The following is a 23274-nucleotide window of genomic DNA, read 5'->3' as shown; positions in this document are numbered from 1 at the left end:
CCAAAGAAGATGAAATATTTGGAAGTTTATCTAACAAAGGACGTGAAAGATCTCCATAAAGAGAACTATGAAACTCTAAGAAAAGAAACAGCTGAAAATGTTAACAAATGGAAAAACATACCATAGTCATGGCTGGGAAGAATCAACATTTTTAAAATGTCCATACTACCCAAAGCAATATAAATTTTAATGCAATCCCTATTAAAGCTCCACTGTCATACTTTAAAGATCTTGAAAAAAAACATTACTTCGTTTTATATGGAATCAAAAAAAAACTCAAATAGCCAAGACATTACTCAGAAATAAAAACAAAGCAGGAAGAATCACACTACCAGACCTGAGACTATAGTATAAATCGATAGTGATCAAAACAGCATGGTACTGGCACAAAAACAGAGAAGTAGATGTCTGGAACAGAATAGAGAGCCAAGAGATGAATCCAGCTACTTACCATTATTTGATCTTTGACAAGCCAATTAAAAACATTCAGTGGGGAAAAGATTCCCTATTTAACCAATGGTGCTCGGTGAACTGGCTGGCAACCTGCAGAAGACTGAAACTGGACCCACACCTTTCACCATTAACTAAGATAGATTCTCACTGGATTAAAGATTTAAACTTAATACATGAAACTATAAAAATACTAGAAGCGAGTGTAGGGAAAACCCTTGAAGAAATCAGTCTGGGCGAGTATTTTATGAGGAGGACCCCCAGGGCAATTGAAGCAGCTTCAAAAACACACTACTGGGACCTGATCAAACTAAACAGCTTCTGCACAGCCAAGAACACAGTAAGTAAAAAGCAAGCAAACAGCCCTCACAATGGGAGAAGATATTTGCAGGTTATGTCTCTGACAAAGGTTTAACAACCAGAATCCACAGAGAACTCAAAGTATAAGCAAGAAAAGAACAAGTGATCCAATCGCAGGCTGGCAAGGGACTTGAAGAGAAACTTCTCTGAAGAAGACAGGCGCATGGCCTACAGACAGATGAAAAAATGCTCATCATCTTTAATCACCAGAGAAATGCAAATCAAAACTACTTTGAGATATCATCTAACTCCAGTAAGATTAGCCCATATCATAAAATCCAGGACTAGAGATGTTGGCATGGATGTGGAGAAAAGGGAACACTTCTACACTGCTGGTGGGAATGAAAGTTAATATATTCCTTTTGGAAAGATGTTTGGAGAACACTTAGAGATCTAAAAATAGATCTGCCATTCAATCCTATAATTCCTCTACTAGGTATATACGCAGAAGACCAAAAATCACATTATAACAAAGATATTTGTACCAGAATGTTTATTGCAGCCCAATTCATAATTGCTAAGTCATGGAAAAGGCCCAAGTGCCCACTGATCCACGAATGGATAATAAACTGTGGTATATATACACCATGGAATATTATGCAGCCTTATAGAAAGATGGAGACTTTACCTCTTTCATGTTTACGTGGATGGAGCTGGAACATATTCTTCTTAGTAAAGTATCTCAAGAATGGAAGAAAAATTATCCAATGTACTCAGCCCTACTATTAAACTAATTTATGGCTTTCACATGAAAGCTATAACCCAGTTATATCCTAAGCATATGGGGAAGGTGAGGGAGAGGAAGGGGTGAGGATGGGTGGAGGAAGGATGGTTGGTGGGATTACAGCTGCGGTGCATCTTACAAGGGTATATGTGAAACTTAGTAAATGTAGAATGTGAATGTCTTACCACAGTAACTAAGAAAATGCTAGGAAGGCTATGTTGTGTGATGAAAATGTGTCAAACGGTCTATAAAACCAGTGTATGGTGCCCCATGATCGCATTAATGTACACAGCTATGATTTAATGAAAAGAAAAAAAGAACTCACAATCTCGCCCTGATGCCCCACAAACCTGGTCTTCTCCCATGATACCTCACAGGAACTGGAAACCTCCTTTTTTTTTTTGAGACAGAATCTCACTATGTTGACCTTGGCTGAGTGCCATGGCATCACAGTTCACAGCAACCTCAAACTCTTGGGCTTAAGCGAATTTTCTTGCTTTAGCCTCCCAAGTAGCTGGGACTACAGGTGTCCACCACAATGCCCAGCTACTTTTTTTTTGTTGTTGTTGTCATTGTTATTTAGTAGGTCCAGCCCAGGTTCAAACCAGTCCTGGTGTATATGGCCAACACTCTAACCACTGAGCTATGGGCCGAAACGTCCATTTCTATATGGCAGAACCCTAACTTCCACTTCCTCACCTCTATGTCGAATCTACGGATATCAACCAGTCCTGTCGATTTTATCTTCTAAATCTCTCTCCACTCTAATCCTCCCACAGCTCCAGGGCTACCACCGTAACCTAAGCCACTGGGACCTTTCCATGAACCCCTGGACTTGCCTTCTTCTTAATAGACCCCTTTCAGTCTAGTCCATTGTCTGCAGATTGTCTAAAAGACAATTTTTAAAACTCTTACAATGGCCCCCCACTTCTCTTAGGATAAATATAAATGCCTCAATCCAGCCTTATGTGGTCAGCCATGGCTTAACCTTCTCAGCTTCCTCAAGCATCGTTTTCTCTATTGTCTGGTATGCTCCAGCCATGGCTTCCTGATCCTTCTGCAGAAGTCCTCACCTAACTAATTCCTATTCCTCTCCCACCTCTGCCATCTTAGGGAAGACCTTCCCTCCATATTAGGTCAGAGTCCCCTGTTAAATGATTTTTATTGTCTCAATTTCTTTTTAAGAGACAGAGTCTCACTGTGTTGCCCAGGCTGGAGTGCAACGGCTATTTGCACGTTCAATCTTAGCACACACTACAACCTCAAACTCCTGGACTCAAGCAATCCTCCTGCCTCAGCCTCCTAAGCAGCTGTTAAATGGTTTCCTGCACCATCCTTCTTATACTAATCGCATGTATCACAAATTTGTAATTATGAATTTACTGGTGTAAACTAGAAACCCCAAGGCCAACAAACTGTATCTGTTTTGCTCCCAGAGGGCCTAATATTAGCATCTGAGACATAATAGGCTCTGATCTGGTATTTGTTCAATAAGTAACTTTCCAGCTAGGCACTTTTCACACAGAACAGCATTTGAAAATTTCTGACATTCAAATATGATATTCCTTTCCACTGACTTTCTACCTGGGCACTTTTTTTTTTTTCCTTTTACCAGAAAAACATTTGAGAATTTTTGACATCCGAAAAACAACATTCTTTTTAAGTCGATCATTTGCCAAATTTGTAACAACGCAAACTCAAACTCTGTAACTCAATCTAACCTGCTTCCTCAAACAAGAATGAACAAATACCCCTAGAATCCTTAAACAAAAGAACATGGGTATTTTCCACAGAATTATATGAATTTTATAAGCAGTTCAGAAAGTAAGAGGTAACATGCTGGAAACAGCGCGATGGACATGGCTCATTTCTTACCACAGGCAGTCCCCACATTACAAATAAGATGGGTTCTGTATGTTTGTTCTTAAGTCGAATTGGTATGTAAGTTAGAACAGGTACATTTATCTGTTACCTGTAATGGCCTCTGTTCGTAAGTGTGGCTTGTACGTAAGTCAGAAGTTTGTAACTCGGGGACTGCCTGTATATCAGTTGTCGACATCCATACTCTCTACCACAGGGAAGAAACAGCAGGGTAGAGGGGAATAAATGCAGGCTTGGCAACCAGCCAACCTCCTACCAATTCTGGCATTTATAGCTTTGTAATCTGGGGCAAGTGACGCTTTAGACGTTAAAGTTTCATCTTTAATAAAATGGGGATAATAATGACTAGAAAGGCATGTATGTCACATATGTGTATGTAAATACATCGCTCCCGGAAATGGTATATAAAGCATTCTGTATATATCAAATGCTACATAAAGACTGGTCATTGATGCTGATGGTCTTTTACATCAGCCTACCTGGTTATGCATCGATGTTTTACATAAAACATGCTTTAGTTGTGCCTACAATTAATCATTTTCTCACAAAGAGTAAAACTTCAACGAGCAATGAAAATTTTCTATTAAGGGCTTTCAAGACCCCCTTATGTCCCAAGAGTTACCAATGTGAGTCCTCAAATGAGGCTTCGGGAGAATCGGTGACAAAGGGGGGTTTATAAAGCAGTAAAGCCCCTCAAGCTAGTGCTTAGTAAGTTAGAAACAAATGAGTAATCTGCCTCAGGTAGCTCTGTGTTCATCATCTGTATTAAAAAGATTAACCCTCTCGCCCAAACCAGAAGCCTGATTCCCTCTTCCTAGTCCCTGACTTTCAGTTCCCATGTTCTTTCTGTTGAAATACATCAGCCACCTGGGGAGCTCCTGCTTATATTATTATCATGTCCAGCATCAATGCTATATCCTCTCTGGAGCCTTCATTAATCTATCTCACTGTTCCCACTGGTCACTGTATTGCCTCTTCCTTAAAAAATAGTATTTTCTTCTACTTACAATATGGTCTGAATGTTGGTGTCCAACAACAATGTAATAGTATTAAAACCTAATCCCCAATGCAATAATATTAAGAAGGGCTTTTTGGAGGTGATTAGGTCATGAGGGTGGAACACTTGTGAATGGAATTAAAGTCCTTTCTTATAAAAGAGGCTTGAGGCAGCCTGTTCACCCCTTCCACCACACAAGGACACTGCAAGAAGGCACCATCTACGAGGCAGACACCCAGACACTGAGTCTGCTGGTGCCTTGACTTTTAACTTTCAAGCCTTCAGAACTGAGACCAATAACTTTATGCAGTTTATAAATCAAGCAGTCTAAAGTATATTGTTACAGCAGCCAAAATGTATTAGGACAACTTAAAAAAGAATATATATTTTCTTTAAAAAAAAAAAAAAAAAAAAACATTTCCAAGAATGAAATTTGGAAACATAGAAATACACAGCGGGATAGATAGAATGATCCCACTACCATTTACTAATGTGTTCCCAGAATGGTACTTTTCCCTCATATAGTGAGTGGTTAATACATATTTGCTTAAGGAAAAATATCCTCTGTATCTTCTCATCTTCTAAAGAATTTTTCATTTTTGACACAATATTTCTACTCTTCAAGAACTCTTTTGTGCTCTCAGAATGTTTCTTTTTTTATAGTATCCTATTCTTGTTCCATTGTTAAGACATTTTCTTTTCTTTCTAAATTTATTAAAAATAACTTTTTCTATAAATCTTCCAATTTTGGATTTGGGGGTGGTCTCTCTCATTTACAAGTTTTTGTTTTTTGTTTTTTTCAGAATATTATAGTACACATGTTTTGGTTCTATAATTTGCCTTTGTACACACTGAGTCAAAGTTGTAAGTGTGTCCTTCACCCAGATAGTGTGCATTGTACCTGTGAGGTGTGAATGTACCCACCCACCACCCACCTGCTTGATTTTTGTTGAGTTTACTCCCATATGTGCATGTAAGTGTTGATTTTTTAGTTCCAATTTAGTACTGAGTACACACAGGGTTTGTTTTTCCACTCTTACACTACTTTACTTAGAAGAATGGTCTCTACTTCCATCCAGGTTGTTAGAAAAGATATTGGAGATCACCACCACTTTTTTTCCTGCCAGCCAAGGACACAATCAATACCACAAATAGATAACCTATAGAATGGGAGAAAATATCTGCATGCTATACCTCTAATAAAGGGATGGCAACCAGAAACTACACAGAACTCAAGCAAATTAGCAAGAAAAAAAATAAAATAAAGAAAAAACCTTTAAAAAGTGTGTACAAGACACAGACAGAAACTTTTCAAATGAAGATATACTAACAGCCAACAAACACATGACAAAATGCTCAAGGTCTCTAATCATCCAGGAAATTCAAATCAAAACTACAATAAGGTATCACCACCTAACTCCAGTGAGAACGGCTCTTATCAAGAAGTCCCAAAACAGCAAGTTGCTGGCTAAGATGTGGAGAGAATGGAATACTGTTAGTGGGTCTGCAAATTAGTACAACCTCTATGGAATGAAGTGTGGAGATATCACCAAGAAGTAAAAGTAGACCTACCATTTGATCCAGCAATCCCACTACTAGTGGAAAAAAAGACATTTTACAAAAAAGACACTTGTAATTTGAATGTTTACAGCAGCACAACTCACAATTGTAAAGATGTGGAAACAACCCAAGTGCCCACCAATTCATGAATGGATTTAGTCAGGTATTGGAAGGTAGCTATGTTCAGCCACCAAAGGCCTTTATTTAATTCTTAACATTTTATTGTATGTTTTGCCACACGGTGTTACAATCATTATTGTTCATGTCTACATTTCTCTCATTAGACCCTTAATCTTCTAAGCATAGGGATAGGGACCAAGTCTTTCTGTCCCAAAAAGCCATTCTCCTCCAGTCCATTTGCTTTGCTCCTGGATGGCTTGGTGTGAGTTAGGACAGATGGTACATTAGCCAAAAAGTTGAGGTGTTTCCAGCAAGGCCTCAATTCTACAATGGGGTTTCACGACACAGGGGCACCACCACAAAGGACTGGAAGAAAATACTCTCAGGCCCAGCTCCCTGGTTCCTGTCCCAGCTACATGACTTCCTGACAGTGTGACTTGTGGCACATTACTTATTCTCTCCGTGCCTCATGTTTTTTCATGTGAAAAATGAAAGTAATAATATCTATTCTGCCTTACAAGGTTGTCAGGAGGATTGGAACAGTGTCTGACACACAGTAAGTGGTTTACAAATTTTAGTGAAAAGTACTGTTAACTTTACATGGAAAAACAACATCCTCCATTCGGCACACGTGGTTTCAAAATTAAGAATGATATAACTAAGAAAATGCCAGGAAAGCTATGTTAACCAGTGTGATGAAAATGTGTCAAACGGTCTATAAAACCAGTGTATGGTGCCCCATGATCGCATTAATGTACATAGCTATGATTTAATAAAAAAAGAAAAAAGGAAAAAAAAATTAAGAATGATGCTGGTGGCACCTGTAGCTCAAGCGGCTAAGGCGCCCGCCATATACACCAGAGCTGGGTTCAAATCCAGCCCGGGCCTGCCAAACAACAATGACAACTACAACCAAAAAATAGCTGGGCATTGTGGCGGGCTCCTGTAGTCCCAGCTACTTGGGAGGCTGAGGCAAGAGAATCACTTAAGTCTAGGAGTTTGAGGTTGCTGTGAGCTGTGACACCCCGGCACTTTACCCAGGGCAATAGCTTAAAGCTCTGTCTCAAAAAAAAAGAAAAAAGAATGATGCTATTCTACTTTTCACAGAAGTGATCCCTCTATGACTAGACAGATCAGATGGCAGAAGCAACATGAGCCATGTTTAAGCTTTTAGCATGATCCATCTGATGAGGGTTTAGGATTTCATTCATTTTTGTTTTTGTTTTTTATTGTGAGACAGAGTCTCACTCTGTGCCTCAGGTAGAGCACTATGGCATCATAGCTCACAACAACCTCAAACTCCTGGGTTCAAGTGATCCTCTTGCCTTGGCCTGCCGAGTAGCTGGGACTACAACACCGCCACAATGCCTGCCTAGTTTTGCTATTTTTAGTAGAGATAAGGTCTTCTTTTTGCTCAGGCTGGTCTCTAGCAATCCACCTGCCTCGGCCTCCTAGAACTCTAGAACTATAGGTGTGAGCCACCACACCCAGTCCTGATTGGGGTCACCAGACGACCCATTCCAACTCTCTTCCACCTGGATGGAAAGATAAACGCAGGGCAGCAGGAGTGTGTGTCTGTTTTAAATTAAACTGAAGGGCAATCTTGGCAGAAGTCAGCAAAATGACTTGAACAACCTCTATAGATCTCTAACAATTCTTAGATTCTAAGATCTGTAAAATGGGGACAAAAAAATGTCCGTATTTATTGCTTCCTAGGACATTTTGAAGATGACGATTACAAAGCACTTTTGAGATGCTAAAAAGAAAAAAGAGGTGCCATGAGTGAAAGATATTTATAGAGCTGTGGACTACGGAGAACAACTCCTTTCACACTCATTCTGCGTGTGTGATAGCTATCACTCTCCCAAGAATAACTAAAGTTATTTTTATATTAGAATTGCATTGTAAGCTCATAGTTACTAGGTCAGCCAGCACCTCTTCTTGTCTTTGTTAGACTTGCTATTTTCCAACTTAAAACATTCACTTTAATATGGCTAGAGCTCAACCAAAGATACAACTGATTAAATTTGTTCTGGGTAATTCTGAAGCCCAGGCCAGTCTGATGATCAGACATCTACATTTAGCATAACTTTTACCATCTTTGAATCTATAATTAAAACCCTAAGCAAGAAAGGTCTGGATAAGACTTCCCGAGCATGCTGCTGGCCACAAATTCCTGACTTGACCATTAATTAAACATGTGAGCAAGCTCTTCCTTTCCCTTGACTTTTTGAGGGCCGTTTCTAGCACAGGTGAAACATTTGCCAGGTGTGGTAGACTACAAATGTGGCTAGAACCCTTTTACCCCTCCTTGTATCCACATCCCCTGCAATGTGACTTCATAGCTCATTCCATTAAGAGGTGGAGTCTGTTCTGGCCTTCTGACTTGTTTTGACGGATAGATTATGGTAGAAGTGATGCTGTATCAAGTTCTAAGCCTCAGCTCCAAGAGGCTTTGCACACTATTACTTGCTGTCTTGGGATCTGTGTCTCCTACTGAGGATGAGAAGCCATATGGACCAGAGCCAAGTCTGCTTAGCTACCTCAAAGATATGAGAGCCCAAAGGCTGCATCCCCAACCTGGAGCAGCCCACTGCCACGCGAGGGAGCCCAGAGAGTCCAGCCTAAGTTGAAAACCTACAGAATAAAGATTTAAGAGACTGTTGCTTTATGCTTCTAGGTCTTGGGTTTGTCTGTTAGGCAGAATTACAGAGGTAATAGGTAACTAATATGCCAAGCCCACTGGGAATGTCACTATGAAATCATTTTAGTTGGCCGGCTACTACTACATTTTCCCTCCTACTTTTGAGCACCACACTAGGAATTAAAAAGTATGTAACTTCTTGGTCTCATCTATAATCTTTAACTTAGGGTAGGTGGTTTTAAGGGACTTCTTTAAGGGTGGTTTCCATGACATCACTCTAAAAGTCTTAATAACGAAATTGACACATCACTCTAAGAGCTTTAAGATGGGACAACTCCTTGGGCACCTCACAATGACTATATGTGGTAAGGACCACTGTTACTTCAGATTTTATAAATGAGGAAACTGAGGCCCAACAAAAGTTCCTAAGATCTCTTGGCTTCAGTGGTGCAGAGCTACAATCTGAACCCAGGTACTTTGACTCCAAAGATCACACTCCTAGCCATCGTGCGTCCTGCCTGCATGTGCACATGCGCGGAGAATTGAATCTAGTGTTCAGGAGCAGCCAACCTTACCTGAGCCAGATGCGGAAGCATAGTCATCATCATCAATAGGATACACTCCCGAAGCCTCTTCAATGGAGCTGTTGTCAAGGTACATGTCTTTATCAGACGTCAGCTCTGCTCTCTGAGAAAGGAAAAAAAGAAGGGACTCAGGATGGTGAGGGATGAAGGAGCATGCTGACTTATCTTACTGTTCAGGTTTACACCACGGGGATAAGCCCTCCCTCTCCACATCCCCATTTCTGGCCACAATCATCCTCAGGACACCTTGACACAGACTGATGCCCCCAAAGGAAGCTTGCATAACTTAAATCAGTAGAATATAGACACACCTAAGTACCTATTTTGGGGGTATTTCATTACATTCCACTGAACTTGTTTCAGCTGTCCCAATGCTGTTCGAAGGCATTCTCTTTTTTTTTTTTTTTTTGTAGAGACAGGGTCTCACTTTACCGCCTTCAGTATAGTGCCACGATGTCACAGGACTCACAGCAACCTCTAGCTCTTGGGCTTCCATGATTCTCCTGCCTCAGCCTCCCAAGCAGCTGGGATTACAGGCGCCTGCCATAACGCCCGGCTATTTTTTGATTGCAGTTCAGCAGGGGCTGGGTTTGAACCAGCCACCCTGGGTATATGGGGCCAGCACCCTACTCATTGAGCCACAGGCATTCTCTTTGTCACAAAGTCACTCTCTTACTGGAAAGACTACAAAACACTTAAGACTTTCTTGGGAACATATTCAAAGGTATTACCAGGCTCAGGCTAAAAATCACCTAGGGATCCATCAAGGCCCAACAAATGCTTGCAGGCCTGGCTGGGCTCAGAGCTTCACTGGAGACGAGTGTTCCACAGGCCACACAGGGCTGTGCTGACACCAGGCACAGAGCCCCATGTGCAGGGCCCACCAGGCTCACCCATTGTGAACAAAAGCCCATGGCCTGCCTGCTTCTAGGGCTCACTGGCTTAGCAGAGCTTTAATGATAAATACAGATAAACTCACATGAGCACATTCTTTTTATATTACTGGCACTTGGTAATAGCGAATCACACGCTTTACTATGGAGAAGGATCAGTCACTAAGTATACCAGTTCCACAGCTTCCTAGCTCTTCATTAGGAGTTTAGCATTAAAACTCATCTTAATCCTGCCAAAAAAGGAACTTGCATGCACTAGAGATAAAGGTACAAGTTTTTTTAAAAAACGGTTTTAGTAAATTGATATTTTACCACCAGAGCCCAGAAACAAAGCAGACGGGCAGCTTCTAAACAATGTTTATGTGTGGAAACAGGTGACATTCATTATCATCCTATTTTTAAAAATCAAATTAAATGTTCCGAACAGAAATTATAAAACACATTTCCCTTACTACATTGGCTTTCATTAGATTTCCTTTTAAAACAAAACTTTCTGTTCCAGCAGTCACCATGATTGGAACCTTGCTTCCAGGATAGACAGGTCCCACCCTCCATAACAGTACTACTTTATTTTCTCAAGTTTCAGCAGCCAGCTAGCTAGCAAGGCTGAAGCATTTTAAACCCACGTTCACGTTCTCTATCAGGCCTCAGTGCCAATGACAGAGAAGTTTGGGAATTTGTTTTGTTTGAGCTATCACGCCAGCAGACTCTGAGGGCTGAAACCTTAGGAACTGGTGTTCCAATGTCCTGGCTTCCAGGCATCGAGTGACCACCCTGAGCCCAGAGTGTGCTGGGATTTTTCTGCTAGAACAGTCAGAGCTTAACTCTGCAATCTGAGGCCGTCCTGCCTTACACTGGCTTCACTGTTCCAGACTGTAATTCCGAAAGCCTTCAGACCGTGTCAGGAGGCCTGCATTCCACAGTTCTGTCATCGCTCTGAGAGGGAGGCCTCCCTCTCCCAATCACAGTGCCTGGCACATAGCAGGTGCTCAGGAAACACCACTGGAGTTTGTGCTCCCTTCTAAAAGCCATTCTCAGGCCTGTCTGTATTGAACTTTGTTCTGTCAACTTCATCTGGAGGGTACTCTGATTTCCTCTCTCAAATTCTGACTCCTATGAAACAGTCCCTGACTTCTCCAACTCATATATGTCCCATAGTTATACACTGTATTCCTAAATTTTAGGAATCTAAAGAACATGACTAGTTTAAGACAAACTCTCACTTTTACTTTTCAATGTTTTGTGTTTATTTGTCTTGCCCTCTGCAGAGTACAACTCAATGAAGGCAAGTCTTCACTGACGTGCGTGTGCTCTCTGCCCTCTCAAAGTGCATGGGCACTCAATAAATATTTGTTGGCTGAGATTACTTAAACCAACAGGAGGCCTTGGACTCCTGTTTCATAATTAACATACATGATAAGATCTCCAGGACTCTGTAGTTTAAATCTCTCAATTTTAAGCCTGGGACATCATCTGCCCCAAACCTCTCACACCTTGGGCCATATCTACTTAAGTAACCTAGAGTCTTAAAAGTAAGCAAAGATTCCCTGTACATCCTAGAAACATGTTTTCCCTTTTCTTAATACTGAATGAATTTCATTTTTCTCTTGACTCTGTCAAAGAAATCTGATGTGACAAGGGTGATACTGAGACATTTAATCCCTATGTGTAAACTGAACTTCTAATTCGTTAGATGACCCAGTTGTTGAACTCACACATCTGTTATACTAACTTGCAGATGGGCCAAATATGTCTCCCAGAGTATCCGAGCCACCTCACTGTTCAACCACCCTGTGTGGCCGGAGAAGCCAACTGACTTGACTGGGACAACTAGCTCCTTAAGACAATCAGGGGCATTACTACAAGACTCAGGGTGGAAGTCAGGGAGCATCTAGAGAAGCCAGCTTGTCCTCAGCCACTAGTGGTTTGCAGGGTCTCAGGATGGTCCCGGGGCTGACAGGATATTCGATGTGTTTGAGGGCAGCTAAAAGTCTTTGTTTCTCTGTCATCCAGGGTGGTGCAAATAACTTTGCCATCATACTAAAAGTTCTCTCCCACTCTGATTTCAGGGACACCAAAAACATAGGAGAAATTACCACCTGTCTTCTAATTTAATACTAAGCAGGGCAGTTTTCACTCTGCAGCACATAATGCTCAAAGAACACCCCCACTGTCCTTCCCTGGAATAAAGCCACCTTTTCAAACATGACAAATTCCTTTCATGAAGAGTCCACACGCTGCTGAAAGGATTTTTGCAGTTAACATATGTTTGGAGAGGAGAATGAATTATGCACAAGCACTCTCTTGGGACAAGAAGAGGTACATCCCTTGACGCCCATGAAAAGGAGTGATTTAAAACTATTGATTTTATATCCAGCCAAATGTGGTCTGCCTCACTGAGCAGCAAACCCGCGGACACACTCGGCACACTCACTCACAGGGACAGAACTACTGGACGAGAGTAAACTGGGAGGCAATGCAGAGGCGCACACCAGAAGCCCAAAGCCACAGCCCGACTCCGGGTTTCAAAACGAGCTTGTTTAGTTTGGGGATGACCACCGCTGTGCCAGTACTGTTAGCTGACAGGGTCCAGAGTACGAGCTGGAAGAAAAACAAGGCTGGTCTTTCAGCCCTTTCGCTCTGGCTGACGCAAGACCTGGATACAGGAGAGCAAAGGGAAGCTGTGGAAAGTCTGCTGCAGACAGAGATAGAAGGTTCTGCTTAACGTCACGTTCAGCAGGGAAACGGAAGCTGCCTCCAAACAGCACATCTGGCTCAGTTTTCTATCTCCTCACACACCTAGAAGGAAGGCAAGACACATATTTGTCTCCCAACTCCATCCCCTCTTCTCTGGGCTTCCTGCATCAGCAACCTCATCATATTGGGCCTGCACCACTACCAAGGCCTCCAGACACTTGGTCACTGCTCAAGCCTTTGTTTTTGAAGCCATTCTCTGCAGAAGGACCACTCTGAAACACAATCACATCACTCCCCTGCTAAAAACCCTTTCACCAGCACCTTATCATATACAGGGTAACATAAAAATGCTTCCCCCTGGAAAGAAGTTCATTATATGGCCTCCCCTGGAATTCTAGTGGCAGTTGCTGCTATTTGCTCACCCAAACCCCAGGCTCCAAGATGAAAAGAGCCACGAAGAGCCACGGTGACACCAATTTCCTTCATGTAAATCCCCTGAAAAGGAAATAAACTCCCTGAAGGATAGAAAGGGTCATCAGGGTCTTCCATGCTTGATCATTAAGAACTAGATTTTCATAAAATGATTTGGCCTAAACTTAAGATACTTGTAATGAAAATGACAAGAGAAAATGCTGACTTGATGCACAGAAGATCAAGCGTGCCAGTCCTGGTTAGTGAGAAACATTGCTGACCTGTCCATTTTCTCAGCAAAGACAATCTGTGCAACAGCAACTGAACCACTCGACTTAAAAAATGTTTCTTATGGAGGTAGCGCCTACACTGAGCAAATACATGTGTACCATGGTTCAAACTGCCAGTGTAGAAATGGTATTTAGAAATCCAAGGCCTTCCTAGAAAGATACACACCTTACCCTCTGAGTCAACGTCCTGCAAATGCCGAAAACTAGTGCCAAGGCCACAGAGGCCATCAAGATAAATTTTTAAAATGTATTTTCAGATGAATATGAGGGTATAAATGATGAGGTTACACCGTTTGCATTTGTTAGGTAAAGTTCAAGTTGTAGTTGAGCCGTTCACCCAGGGGGTGTGCTGTATACCCTTACATTGTGCCCATTAGGTGAGAGCTCACCAATCCCCCTTTCTCCTTCCCTCCCCCTTGTCACCCTCCACTTGGATTTAATTGTTTTTCTCTCATGTGGGGGTGTAGTTGTTCTTCTACTGGTTTCCTATTAGTATTGCATATTGGATACTTGCTTTTCCATTCTTGTGATGTAAGCTCAAAGCAGTAGGTGTTAAATTCACCTTATGGTTTAAACTAGGGTTAACAACAAAATCAGAAAGTAGAAAACCTAAATATTGATGGATACCTCAGACTTCCAGACCCAACTCTCCAAAATTTAGCCTTTGAATACAAAAATAAAGTATCCATGTGGCCTAATAATACATTTCTGTATCACACCGGAGACAACAACACCTGGCTGATACCTCTTAGTTTTAGGATAAAGGCACTTCCAGTCCTAATTTAGACTCAAGTGTATATTAACTATTATGGTGATTATAAAGGACCAAACAGGCTCTAAATTTAGCTCATCCTACCATCAATGACTTAGTCAACTATTTTATTACTAGCTAACACACACTGTAAGAGAAATAATAATTAGCTAAAAGTCTGTCTTACCCACACCATTACTCAGAGATGACGTGCCTGTCGGTAATCTGAACTTGCCGATTCTGGCTTAGGGAATATGCTTTGAGCCTGACTGGACAAAATAAGCACCAAGATCATCTATTTATTTCAAAAATGAAGAAACAAAACACCACAGTAGCTCAAAATCTTCTGGTCCAGCTGGTGGCCGGACTGGAGCCTGCAGCTCTGGACACCTCACTCTGGGCTCTTTCTGCGGCACTGTTATCACCCCACAACACGAATGACATCAGACCATTCAGCCTCAGGATGAGCTGTAGCTAAGTGTTAAGTGTTTATTATGTGCCAGGCAATTTGTGCTGAGCATCTTATAAACCTCGGTTCATCAAATCATCCCAACAATCTAACACTGCACACCAAGGAACTGGGGCTTGCCTGGAGTCAGATGGCTCAGAGGTGTCTAGACTGGACCTCAAAGTGTGTGCCGTTGGGAGTGGTCCACATGCTGTGTCTACCTCCTCCCTCCTCCCTATTCTATGATTCACACATAATCATAATAAAGGCCCTGAAAAGAACTACAATAAAGAGCCACACTGAGCTGTGGGTAACTGATCAATTTCAAACTTTGACCACGGAATTTGCTCCCCCAGAGTATCTGTTTAACTTTGTTCAGACCTAGCATTCTTGGCATCATAGATGGGGGAAAAAACTGCATTAAGAGTTAAGAGTTCTGGTTTAACAGTTTGTTCTCTTCCCGCAAATCCTACAGGGAGGATGCCTGGAGGCACGTACATCAATGGCCATTTGTTAATTTTTATTAACACCTTTATCTCTAGCAAGCAGGTGCCCCATCCAAACTAAAACTGTGACAGAAGGCAAGGAGCCTATGCTTATTGTTAGAAAAAGATACTGCTGTCCTTAAATATGTTAGATACAGCTGAGTTATAAGCACATACTGTTATCTTTACAAGCACTTTTTTTAAATTTATTTTTTCTATCAAGCTTGACAACATATACAAGCACTTATTTTAAAGAACAATCCAGTACCTAACCATTTCCCAGGCTTACCTTACTGTCTGGTATATACGACATAAAGAACATCCACAGAAAAAAGCTGAGGCCAAAGGTGAGGCCACATGTGAAAAAATTTCTCAAATATTCCTACTTAAGAAATTCCTAAGTCTTTCATTTAAAACTGCCTCAGACACTTACACTCGTCCTGAATAAATTATATACACACAGAACGTTAATGTCTCTTAAGAAACACTTCAATGTACGTTCCACAAAGTGGGGAAGAAATTAAATGATTTACCCATGGATAAGAAACCCACTTCTGAATAATAAAAACCAGGTTATAAAGGTAGAATCATATTTGGGTGTGAAGTGTGAAGCACAAGGATAAAGGGTCATTACAATGTCAAATCATAGGCAGCTCTGGAGAAATTTCACCAGTGCCATGAAGCTTCTGAAATGACCAAAGGCCTGGAAGATGACAGATTCCTACCGTATTCATTTACAGTCCTTCAAGTCTGAACTACTCATGTGGGCCTGGCCATTGATGTTGGGTCTTCTGCTGGATGCTGCCTATAGAGTGAGGGCCCTTATCTCGCCTCTTAGGAGGTGTGTTCTTTGAAGAAGCCCAAGACCAAGGCCAGACCCAGGGCTCTCGGCATCCCCTCCTTTGCCTGCCATCTCCCTCTTGGAACCAGTATATGGCAAAAGCCCAAACAAAAGTAGAAGAAAGCACATTTTTTCTGATGGGCTGAATCCCAGTTTTTTAAGCCATCTGGTGAAAGGAAATAACCATGCCTTTTAAAGAAGTTACCTGGTTGCCCCACATTTGGGAGAAGTATATTAACATTCTCTTGCGTGATGTCAAAAAAAAAGCACAGATGTTCTCCAAATCCAGATAAGTACAAAGGATGGAGATTTTACGTCTCTTTTCATGGCTAAACAGCATTCCATATACATATACCACAGTTTGTTTATCCATTCATGGATTGATGGGAACTTGGGTTGATTCTATATCTTGGCGATTGTGAACTGAGCTGCAATAAACATTCTAATCCACATGAACTTATGGTAAAGTAATTTTTTTTCTAGGTAGATACTTAGAAATGAGATTGTAGAGTCAAATGGAGCCACCACTAATATGAAACCAATAGATGAACAACTGCTCTCCCACATGAGAGAAAAACACAATAACTAAAAGGGGGGAGGGGGAGGTGGTTTGGTGAGCTCCCACCTAACCAGCACAATGGAGACTATATGGCACACCGCCTGGGTGAAGGGCTCAACTACGACTCAGACCCTCCCTAACACATGCGAGCAATGTAACCAAATTGTCTGTACCCTTACATCAATCTGGGGGGAAAAAAAGGCAGGCTGGAATTCCACCTTATTTTGTGAGGAGGACCGCTAGGGAAGGTGTGACCTTGGAAGAAACCTCCAACTCACTGAGAAGACTCCAATGAGCCAGGCACAGCCCTGGTCTTTGGAGAATGTTTAAATGGCTGAGAAGTGTTTTAAAAAGTAACACTAAGTTAGTGTACTTAACTGTAGAAATTCCCCTCTTTGTTTAAAAAATAACTAAATTTGGTTCAAAGCAGTTAGATTTCCTAAGCCAACAGAGCTCAAATAAAATCTTTATTTAATAAAATACTCAGTGCAATTATTAGCATTGACCCTCCTCACTCCCCCCAAACAAAATCCTTTCAGAGAATTGTTCAGATCATCTAAAACTCGTGTTTATGATTTAATATAATCAGTATTTCCACAAAAACTGCCTCACCGTATGCATGCTGGTGCACCTGGTGCTACAAAATGATTTCCCTTCCTACAGTGTTTGTTTATTGATCCTACAGAAGAGTATTGAGCTCAGTAAGTGGTTTGTTGGGCAAATTAAAAACAGCATCTCCGATGATGATCCAGAAAGATCTTGCATGCTTATTTACCTGAACGACGCACCCTTCCGCTGCTCCCAAGCAGCAGGACACATAAAGCAGTATGCAAGTCCTTGCCTCGTTTCTTTTTAACTTGGTACCAGTGAGCAGCCCAATCACAGACACTCACTGATTTACACTCGTCTACCAATCACACTATCACCAACTCCCTATTCTATAAACCCTGGTGCTCTAAAACCCTCAGAGGTTACTACCACCGTGTCATAGCTGAATAAAACCAGCTGAAAGACATCCATACCTCTGCACCCAAGTTCTTGCCACACTTCATACTTTATCACCTAGAATAATTAGAGACAACTAATTAAAAGCAAAATATGCGACCTGGAGAGAATTTTCACTTTATGCCCTTCTGTAACTTTTGAAGTTTGAAACACCTGCATTACAAAATTCAATCAATATGTTTCTTAAAGAATATCCTTGCTGAAAACTGGTTTATTGCTCACACTAAACAAAAAGTCTTCCTCCTCAGCAACAAGGAAACAGGAGACCAGGAGACAAAAAAAAAAAAAAAAACAAAAAGCAAAAACAAACGCTGAATGCACTGACAAGTCTTAACTTCTGTTTGTAGCAATGCATTCAGATTCTTGGTCTGTAGAGAGAAGGAAAGCCACCTTTATCTTGAATTAAATTTTTTGGCAACAAAAATAGGGCTCTACGAAGCAGTGCACACTAACACACTGCCTGGGACTTCGGGTGGGATCGTGTTGAATATTCGTGACACACAAAAGGAAAATGTTCATTACTTACAGATGTGCTCCATGCTGTGTCTCTTCCTTTTTTGGAATATCAAACAGGGAAGGAAGACGTTTGCAGCCATGTTATTATAAGCACTGTGCCTCTCCCCCTCCCAAGCTAGAATAATCCAGTATTTATTTTGCTATCCATATGACCACAGTTTAGACTAGAGTAAAAATAGAAGCTGTATGAGCCTAACCTGAAAAGTTCCAAGTGCTGGAGAGGGTCAGTATTAATAAATTCTAAGTGAAGTAATGAGATTCTGTTTCCTGGTGGAGTTTGGCAGGAGAAAGGGGAAAAAATATTTGGAATTTATTTCTTATTCAGAAATGTTTTGTAAAAACTACCATGAAGGAACAGACTCCAAATCAAGCACAAGAAGCCAACAGGCTCTGGTTTAGATTTAACAATTCACTCTAAGAGTTTTTCAACGGCTATAATCCTAGCACATGTATTCTCCCCCTGTATAGGCAGATGCTATAGGAAGCTTACGGGTCAGGAAAATGGGAAAGACCTTGGGTGCCAAAGGCAGACCATGCCTTTCCAGACTACAGCTGATGTTGGAGAAAGAATCTGACTTCTGAGACTATATTTCAGAAGTCTGAGCTAGAAGTGAGTTTGAATGTCAATAGGAATTTGGGACACTCTACTTCTGGTCTGTAAAGGGAAGCTTTGACTATTTGAAAGATGCCAACTAACAAAAATTGGCATAAAACCTTTGGCAAGCACACTGCCGATATGGTTTAAGAAGTTATGAAACCTTTTATACCATTTAACCAGACTTATTCTCCCAGGAATTATCCTAAGGAAAACTTCCAAAACCAAATAAAATTAGGGTGTGTACTACTGCATTAAAGCAAAAAATCAGTGTAACAACCTAAATACCAACTGTGGGGGAGTGGCTATGTTTGATACATTATCATACATGATGTTAGTTTTCTCAATAACACATTAACAATCATATATTAACAGTAATAAAAAATACTTACGACAACACATTAAATTTGAAAAGCATATACTTTAAAAAGGTTTTCTAATAATTACAACTATATTAGTATTTCATATGCACTTGGCCAAGCATTGAAAGGGGAATGGAGGGTGGCACCTGTGGCTCAGTGGGTAGGGCGCTGGCCCCATATACTGAGGGTGGCAGGTTCAAACCCAGCCTCAGCCAAACCGCAACAAACATAGCCGGGCCTTGTGGTGGGCACCTGTAGTCCCAGCTACTCGGGAGGCTGAGGCAAGAGAATCACCTAAGCTCAGGAGTTGCAGGTTGCTGTGAGCTGTGTGACACCACGGCACTCTCCCGAGGGCAACAAAGTAAAACTCTGTCTCTACCAAAAAAAAAAAAAGAAAGAAAGGGGAATGGGAAATGAAAAAGAAAGGTAATGGGTTAGTATGGTGGGTTTGTGAGTGATTTCTTTCCTAACTGGTATATTACTATTATATTTTTACAAGGAATATATATTTCTAAAAGCATGGATGATACATGACCAAAGAGTCATTGGCACAAATGACTAGGGACCCCTTTGTAGACATCAAGAGTGCAAATGAACTTCTGAAAACAAATTTATTAACAGTTAATACATGTAAACACAGATGCACATATATGTATAAAGAATCTAAAGACAGCATTATTAAAATAAATGGGTGTGTAAGTGATAAGTATTAAAAAAAAAACTGACACTTCAGGGAAGTGTCACTGAATCACGGAAAAGTGCTTGGGCCACTCCCAATCCATTTCATCTGAGGTCACAAAGGCAAAAGGTCTAATAATATGGGTATTTAATCGCAAGATCCCAGGTATGAAAAATTCCTAGGTCTAATTACCCATCTCATTAGCTGCCTCTTGCTCAAGCAGAAGAAGCCACTCCAAGTCAAGGGAAGGCTGGTAGGTTTCCTATGTACAAAATCCCTTCGAGCTTAGCCCCAGCCCGTGGGGCCCACGCTGGCCCAAGTCCTGTCCTCTGACACACCTGCAGGGCTGACTGACAGTGAACTGGGCAGATGTTCCACATTGCTTCTGGATTTCAACATCCCTTCTATTACACTTAACCTTGTCTGTTTTGGAATGGGAGCCTCTGCTTCTGCTAATTAAAGGAAAGATTTACAGATGACAGTGACTGAGTTGCCTTTTTTTTTTTTTTTTTGAAAGGGAGAGAGACTGACTTGCTTGGTTGCCCAGGCTAGAGTGCAGTGGAATCATCACAACTCATTGCAACCTCTAACTTCTGGGCTCAAGCAATCCTCCTGTCTCAGCCTCCCATGTAGCTGGGACTACAAGTACCCTCCACCTCATCCAGCTAACTTTTTTACTTTCAGTGGAGAATAGATTTCGTCATATAGCTCAAGATGGTCTCAAACACCTGGGCCTCCCAAAGTGCTAGGATTAGAGGGGTGAGCCACCCTCCCCAGCCTAGAAGGGATTTTTAAATGAAGACGAGATCACAGCTGGTTTCTTCTATTATTGATTGAAAAGGTGCCAGCGCTTTCCAAAAAACCCTTTAAAAATATAAAAATTAAAACAAAAGCAACAAAACTAAGAAAGAGAGGATAAATCAAAGGTAACACCACTGATTTCAGGCTGGAGTTAAAGTCTGTTCTGAATGGTGGGCTTTTAATACCTCTTGTCAAGTGACTGTGGCAGGCTGCACGGTGTGCCCAAAGGATTATTCACATTCCTGGTGTCTAGTGGAAAAGCACTCTGGTTCTGCGCAAAACTCAGAGCCCCAGGCCCTGCATTTCTCTTTGTTATATAAAGGAAATGTTTTTGACCAAACTTTTTAATTAAGTAAAATAAACAATGATACCCAACCAGCTTTTAAAGAAATGATTTCCTTGAAAGAAAATCCGAAAAGGATTTAAAGGTATTAGAGTATGTTATGAAATTCATCAGAGACAGTGCATGAAATTCCCGGAACGAAGCCACACAGCCAAACCTGGGGCAGGAGTATGAACTCCAGGCACATGGATGTTCTTCACACAAAGTGTACTGCTGGCCACGTGGCCTCTGCTCTCCACGCAAACCCATTTCAGAAAGCACTTCTGTTGGTGTGCTGAAATGTCCTATACTTTATCTGAAGATAATATTGAGAGTCTTGCTAAATGAGGGGAAAAAAAAAGCTGTAGACAGTAATATTTTTTCCACCAATAGATAAACATTTCATCAGCTGTGCAAACTGACATACGGCCAAAGCCTTCAAAAATCCAAAAGGTCACCTAATACAGCCCAGTACTACCTTCTATCTTTCTAGTCCTCAGTGGAATCTCTATATGAGACAATCTGACCTCCTGCTGGTGAAGTCGTAGAGCATACTCTTATCCTTAGAGGGCTGTAGAGGATGAGAGGAAAGCGAGAACCTGAAGGATGGTAAAGTTACATGTTCAATTAAAAAATAACATTTAAAAAGTAAAATACGCAAAGAAAAAAAGCATATATCATTATTTTTTGCCTCTAAATGACGCTGATGTATAGTAACTCACTGGTGATAACTGAAAGATTCAGTTGGAATACTATTAAGCATCACAAGAGATGGAATATTTAGTTTTCTAAGAATATGGGAGATAAAGAAAAGCAAATAGTTTTGCGTCAAAAATACATCTCAGGAACTCCCCACCCCCGACCCAACTCAGTCCAGTAATAAAAGAGGCTCATCAGCTGATTCGGCCAGTCCCGTGGCAAGCCACCCCCAGGCCCCTGTGGTGAGCCAGCACATTAGCTCGCCAAATAAAAAGTGATGATGCGAAACTCTGAACTATTTTCTAAAAATCCCTACACTCTCTAGGACAGGGGTCCTCAAACTACGGCCTGCAGGCCACATGTGGTAGTGTGATTGTATTTGTTCCTATTTTTGTTTTTTTACTTCAAAATAAGATATGTGCAGTGTGCATAGGAATTTGTTCATAGTTTTTTTTTTTTAAACAATAGTCCGGCCCTCCAATGGTCTGAGGGACAGTGAACTGGCCCCCTGTTTAAAAAGCTTGAGGATCCCTGCTCTAGGATCTTCAATTCTTCTCAAATTAGGTAATGAGCCACCCCTTTCCTACAAAAACCCTCTGTAAAGCAGTCAATGGCCAGGTCAATGGAACCCCCCCTCCCTACCTTTTTTAGAATGAAAGCCACCCGGACCACCTGTTACGTCTCCATCTTCTTTAGAGAGTATACAGCGGTATTTTTCTGCCTTTCTTACCTCGTAGCACACTTGAACCTATAGTTAAAACTTCTGCAGCACACTTAAATTATGTTCATCAAAGAAGATTTTTAAAAAAGAATATACTTACTGTGCTTTGAACCTCTTTTGAAAATAAATCAATTAATGAGCTTTAAAAATGTTCATGGCACACCTGAGATCCTCTCACGGCATACCAGTGTGCCGTGGCTCACCGCTTAAAAATCACTGGTACAGAGTCTTACTAAGAATTCAACTAGGAAGCCCAGTCCACATTAATGGTCTCTTGCTTGGGCTCTGTCACATGCCTTGCGGGGATCGGAGCAGTTTCTAATAGATTTAACCGTTTCCAGACAGCGCCTCTACCACAGAGTTTATTTAACTGATGTGCTGTTAACCTATGAAGAGCAGGGTCACGGCGTTCACCTGAGAGATGCCAAATGACAACACGTCAGCTGAGGACATGGAGGCTTGGGGGCTACACCTTCCATCCCATTCTCCCTATGTGACAGACATACCTGGCTTTGGCCAGTGCTCTGGAACAAAGACCTCTTTCTGACTCCCCCTTCCTGCCGCTTACCCTTGCACTCCGCCTGCAGAAAAATGACATGTGTCTCGCCCCTCCTGCACTGGAGGCTGAAAAATGAGGCTGAATGATTGCAGCTGCCATGGTAACCTCTTTGGCATGCATGCCAGCAACTCCTCACCTAAGAGCCCCCTCCCCCGCAGGGCTGCCCTGGCCCACCGCAATGGCCACAATCCCTTCAAGTGGTCGCATTGCAGGGCAGCCCCCATGGAAACCCATTTGGAACTGTTCAAGCTCATACCAAAGAATGATGTTTTTAATACAGATTGTTCTTTTTAAAATCCTTTATAAAAGGAGCTGTAATC

The 23274-nt window shown here is 41.5% G+C and overlaps 1 protein-coding gene across 1 annotated transcript in view; it reads right to left on the bottom strand.

The window, feature by feature from the left end:
- The window catches only part of SDC2 (syndecan 2), a 133895-nt gene that overhangs the window by 16190 nt on the left and 94431 nt on the right, over positions 1–23274 (bottom strand). Inside the window, exon 2 of the mRNA XM_053558359.1 lies at positions 9312–9423. Within this exon, the coding sequence (XP_053414334.1) occupies positions 9312–9423 (112 nt within the window). The remainder of the gene's footprint in view (positions 1–9311; positions 9424–23274) is intronic.

Source organism: Nycticebus coucang, chromosome 13 (assembly GCF_027406575.1).
Source record: "Nycticebus coucang isolate mNycCou1 chromosome 13, mNycCou1.pri, whole genome shotgun sequence".
Lineage (NCBI taxonomy): Eukaryota > Metazoa > Chordata > Mammalia > Primates > Lorisidae > Nycticebus > Nycticebus coucang.
This window is presented reverse-complemented; position numbering and strand designations above follow the sequence as displayed.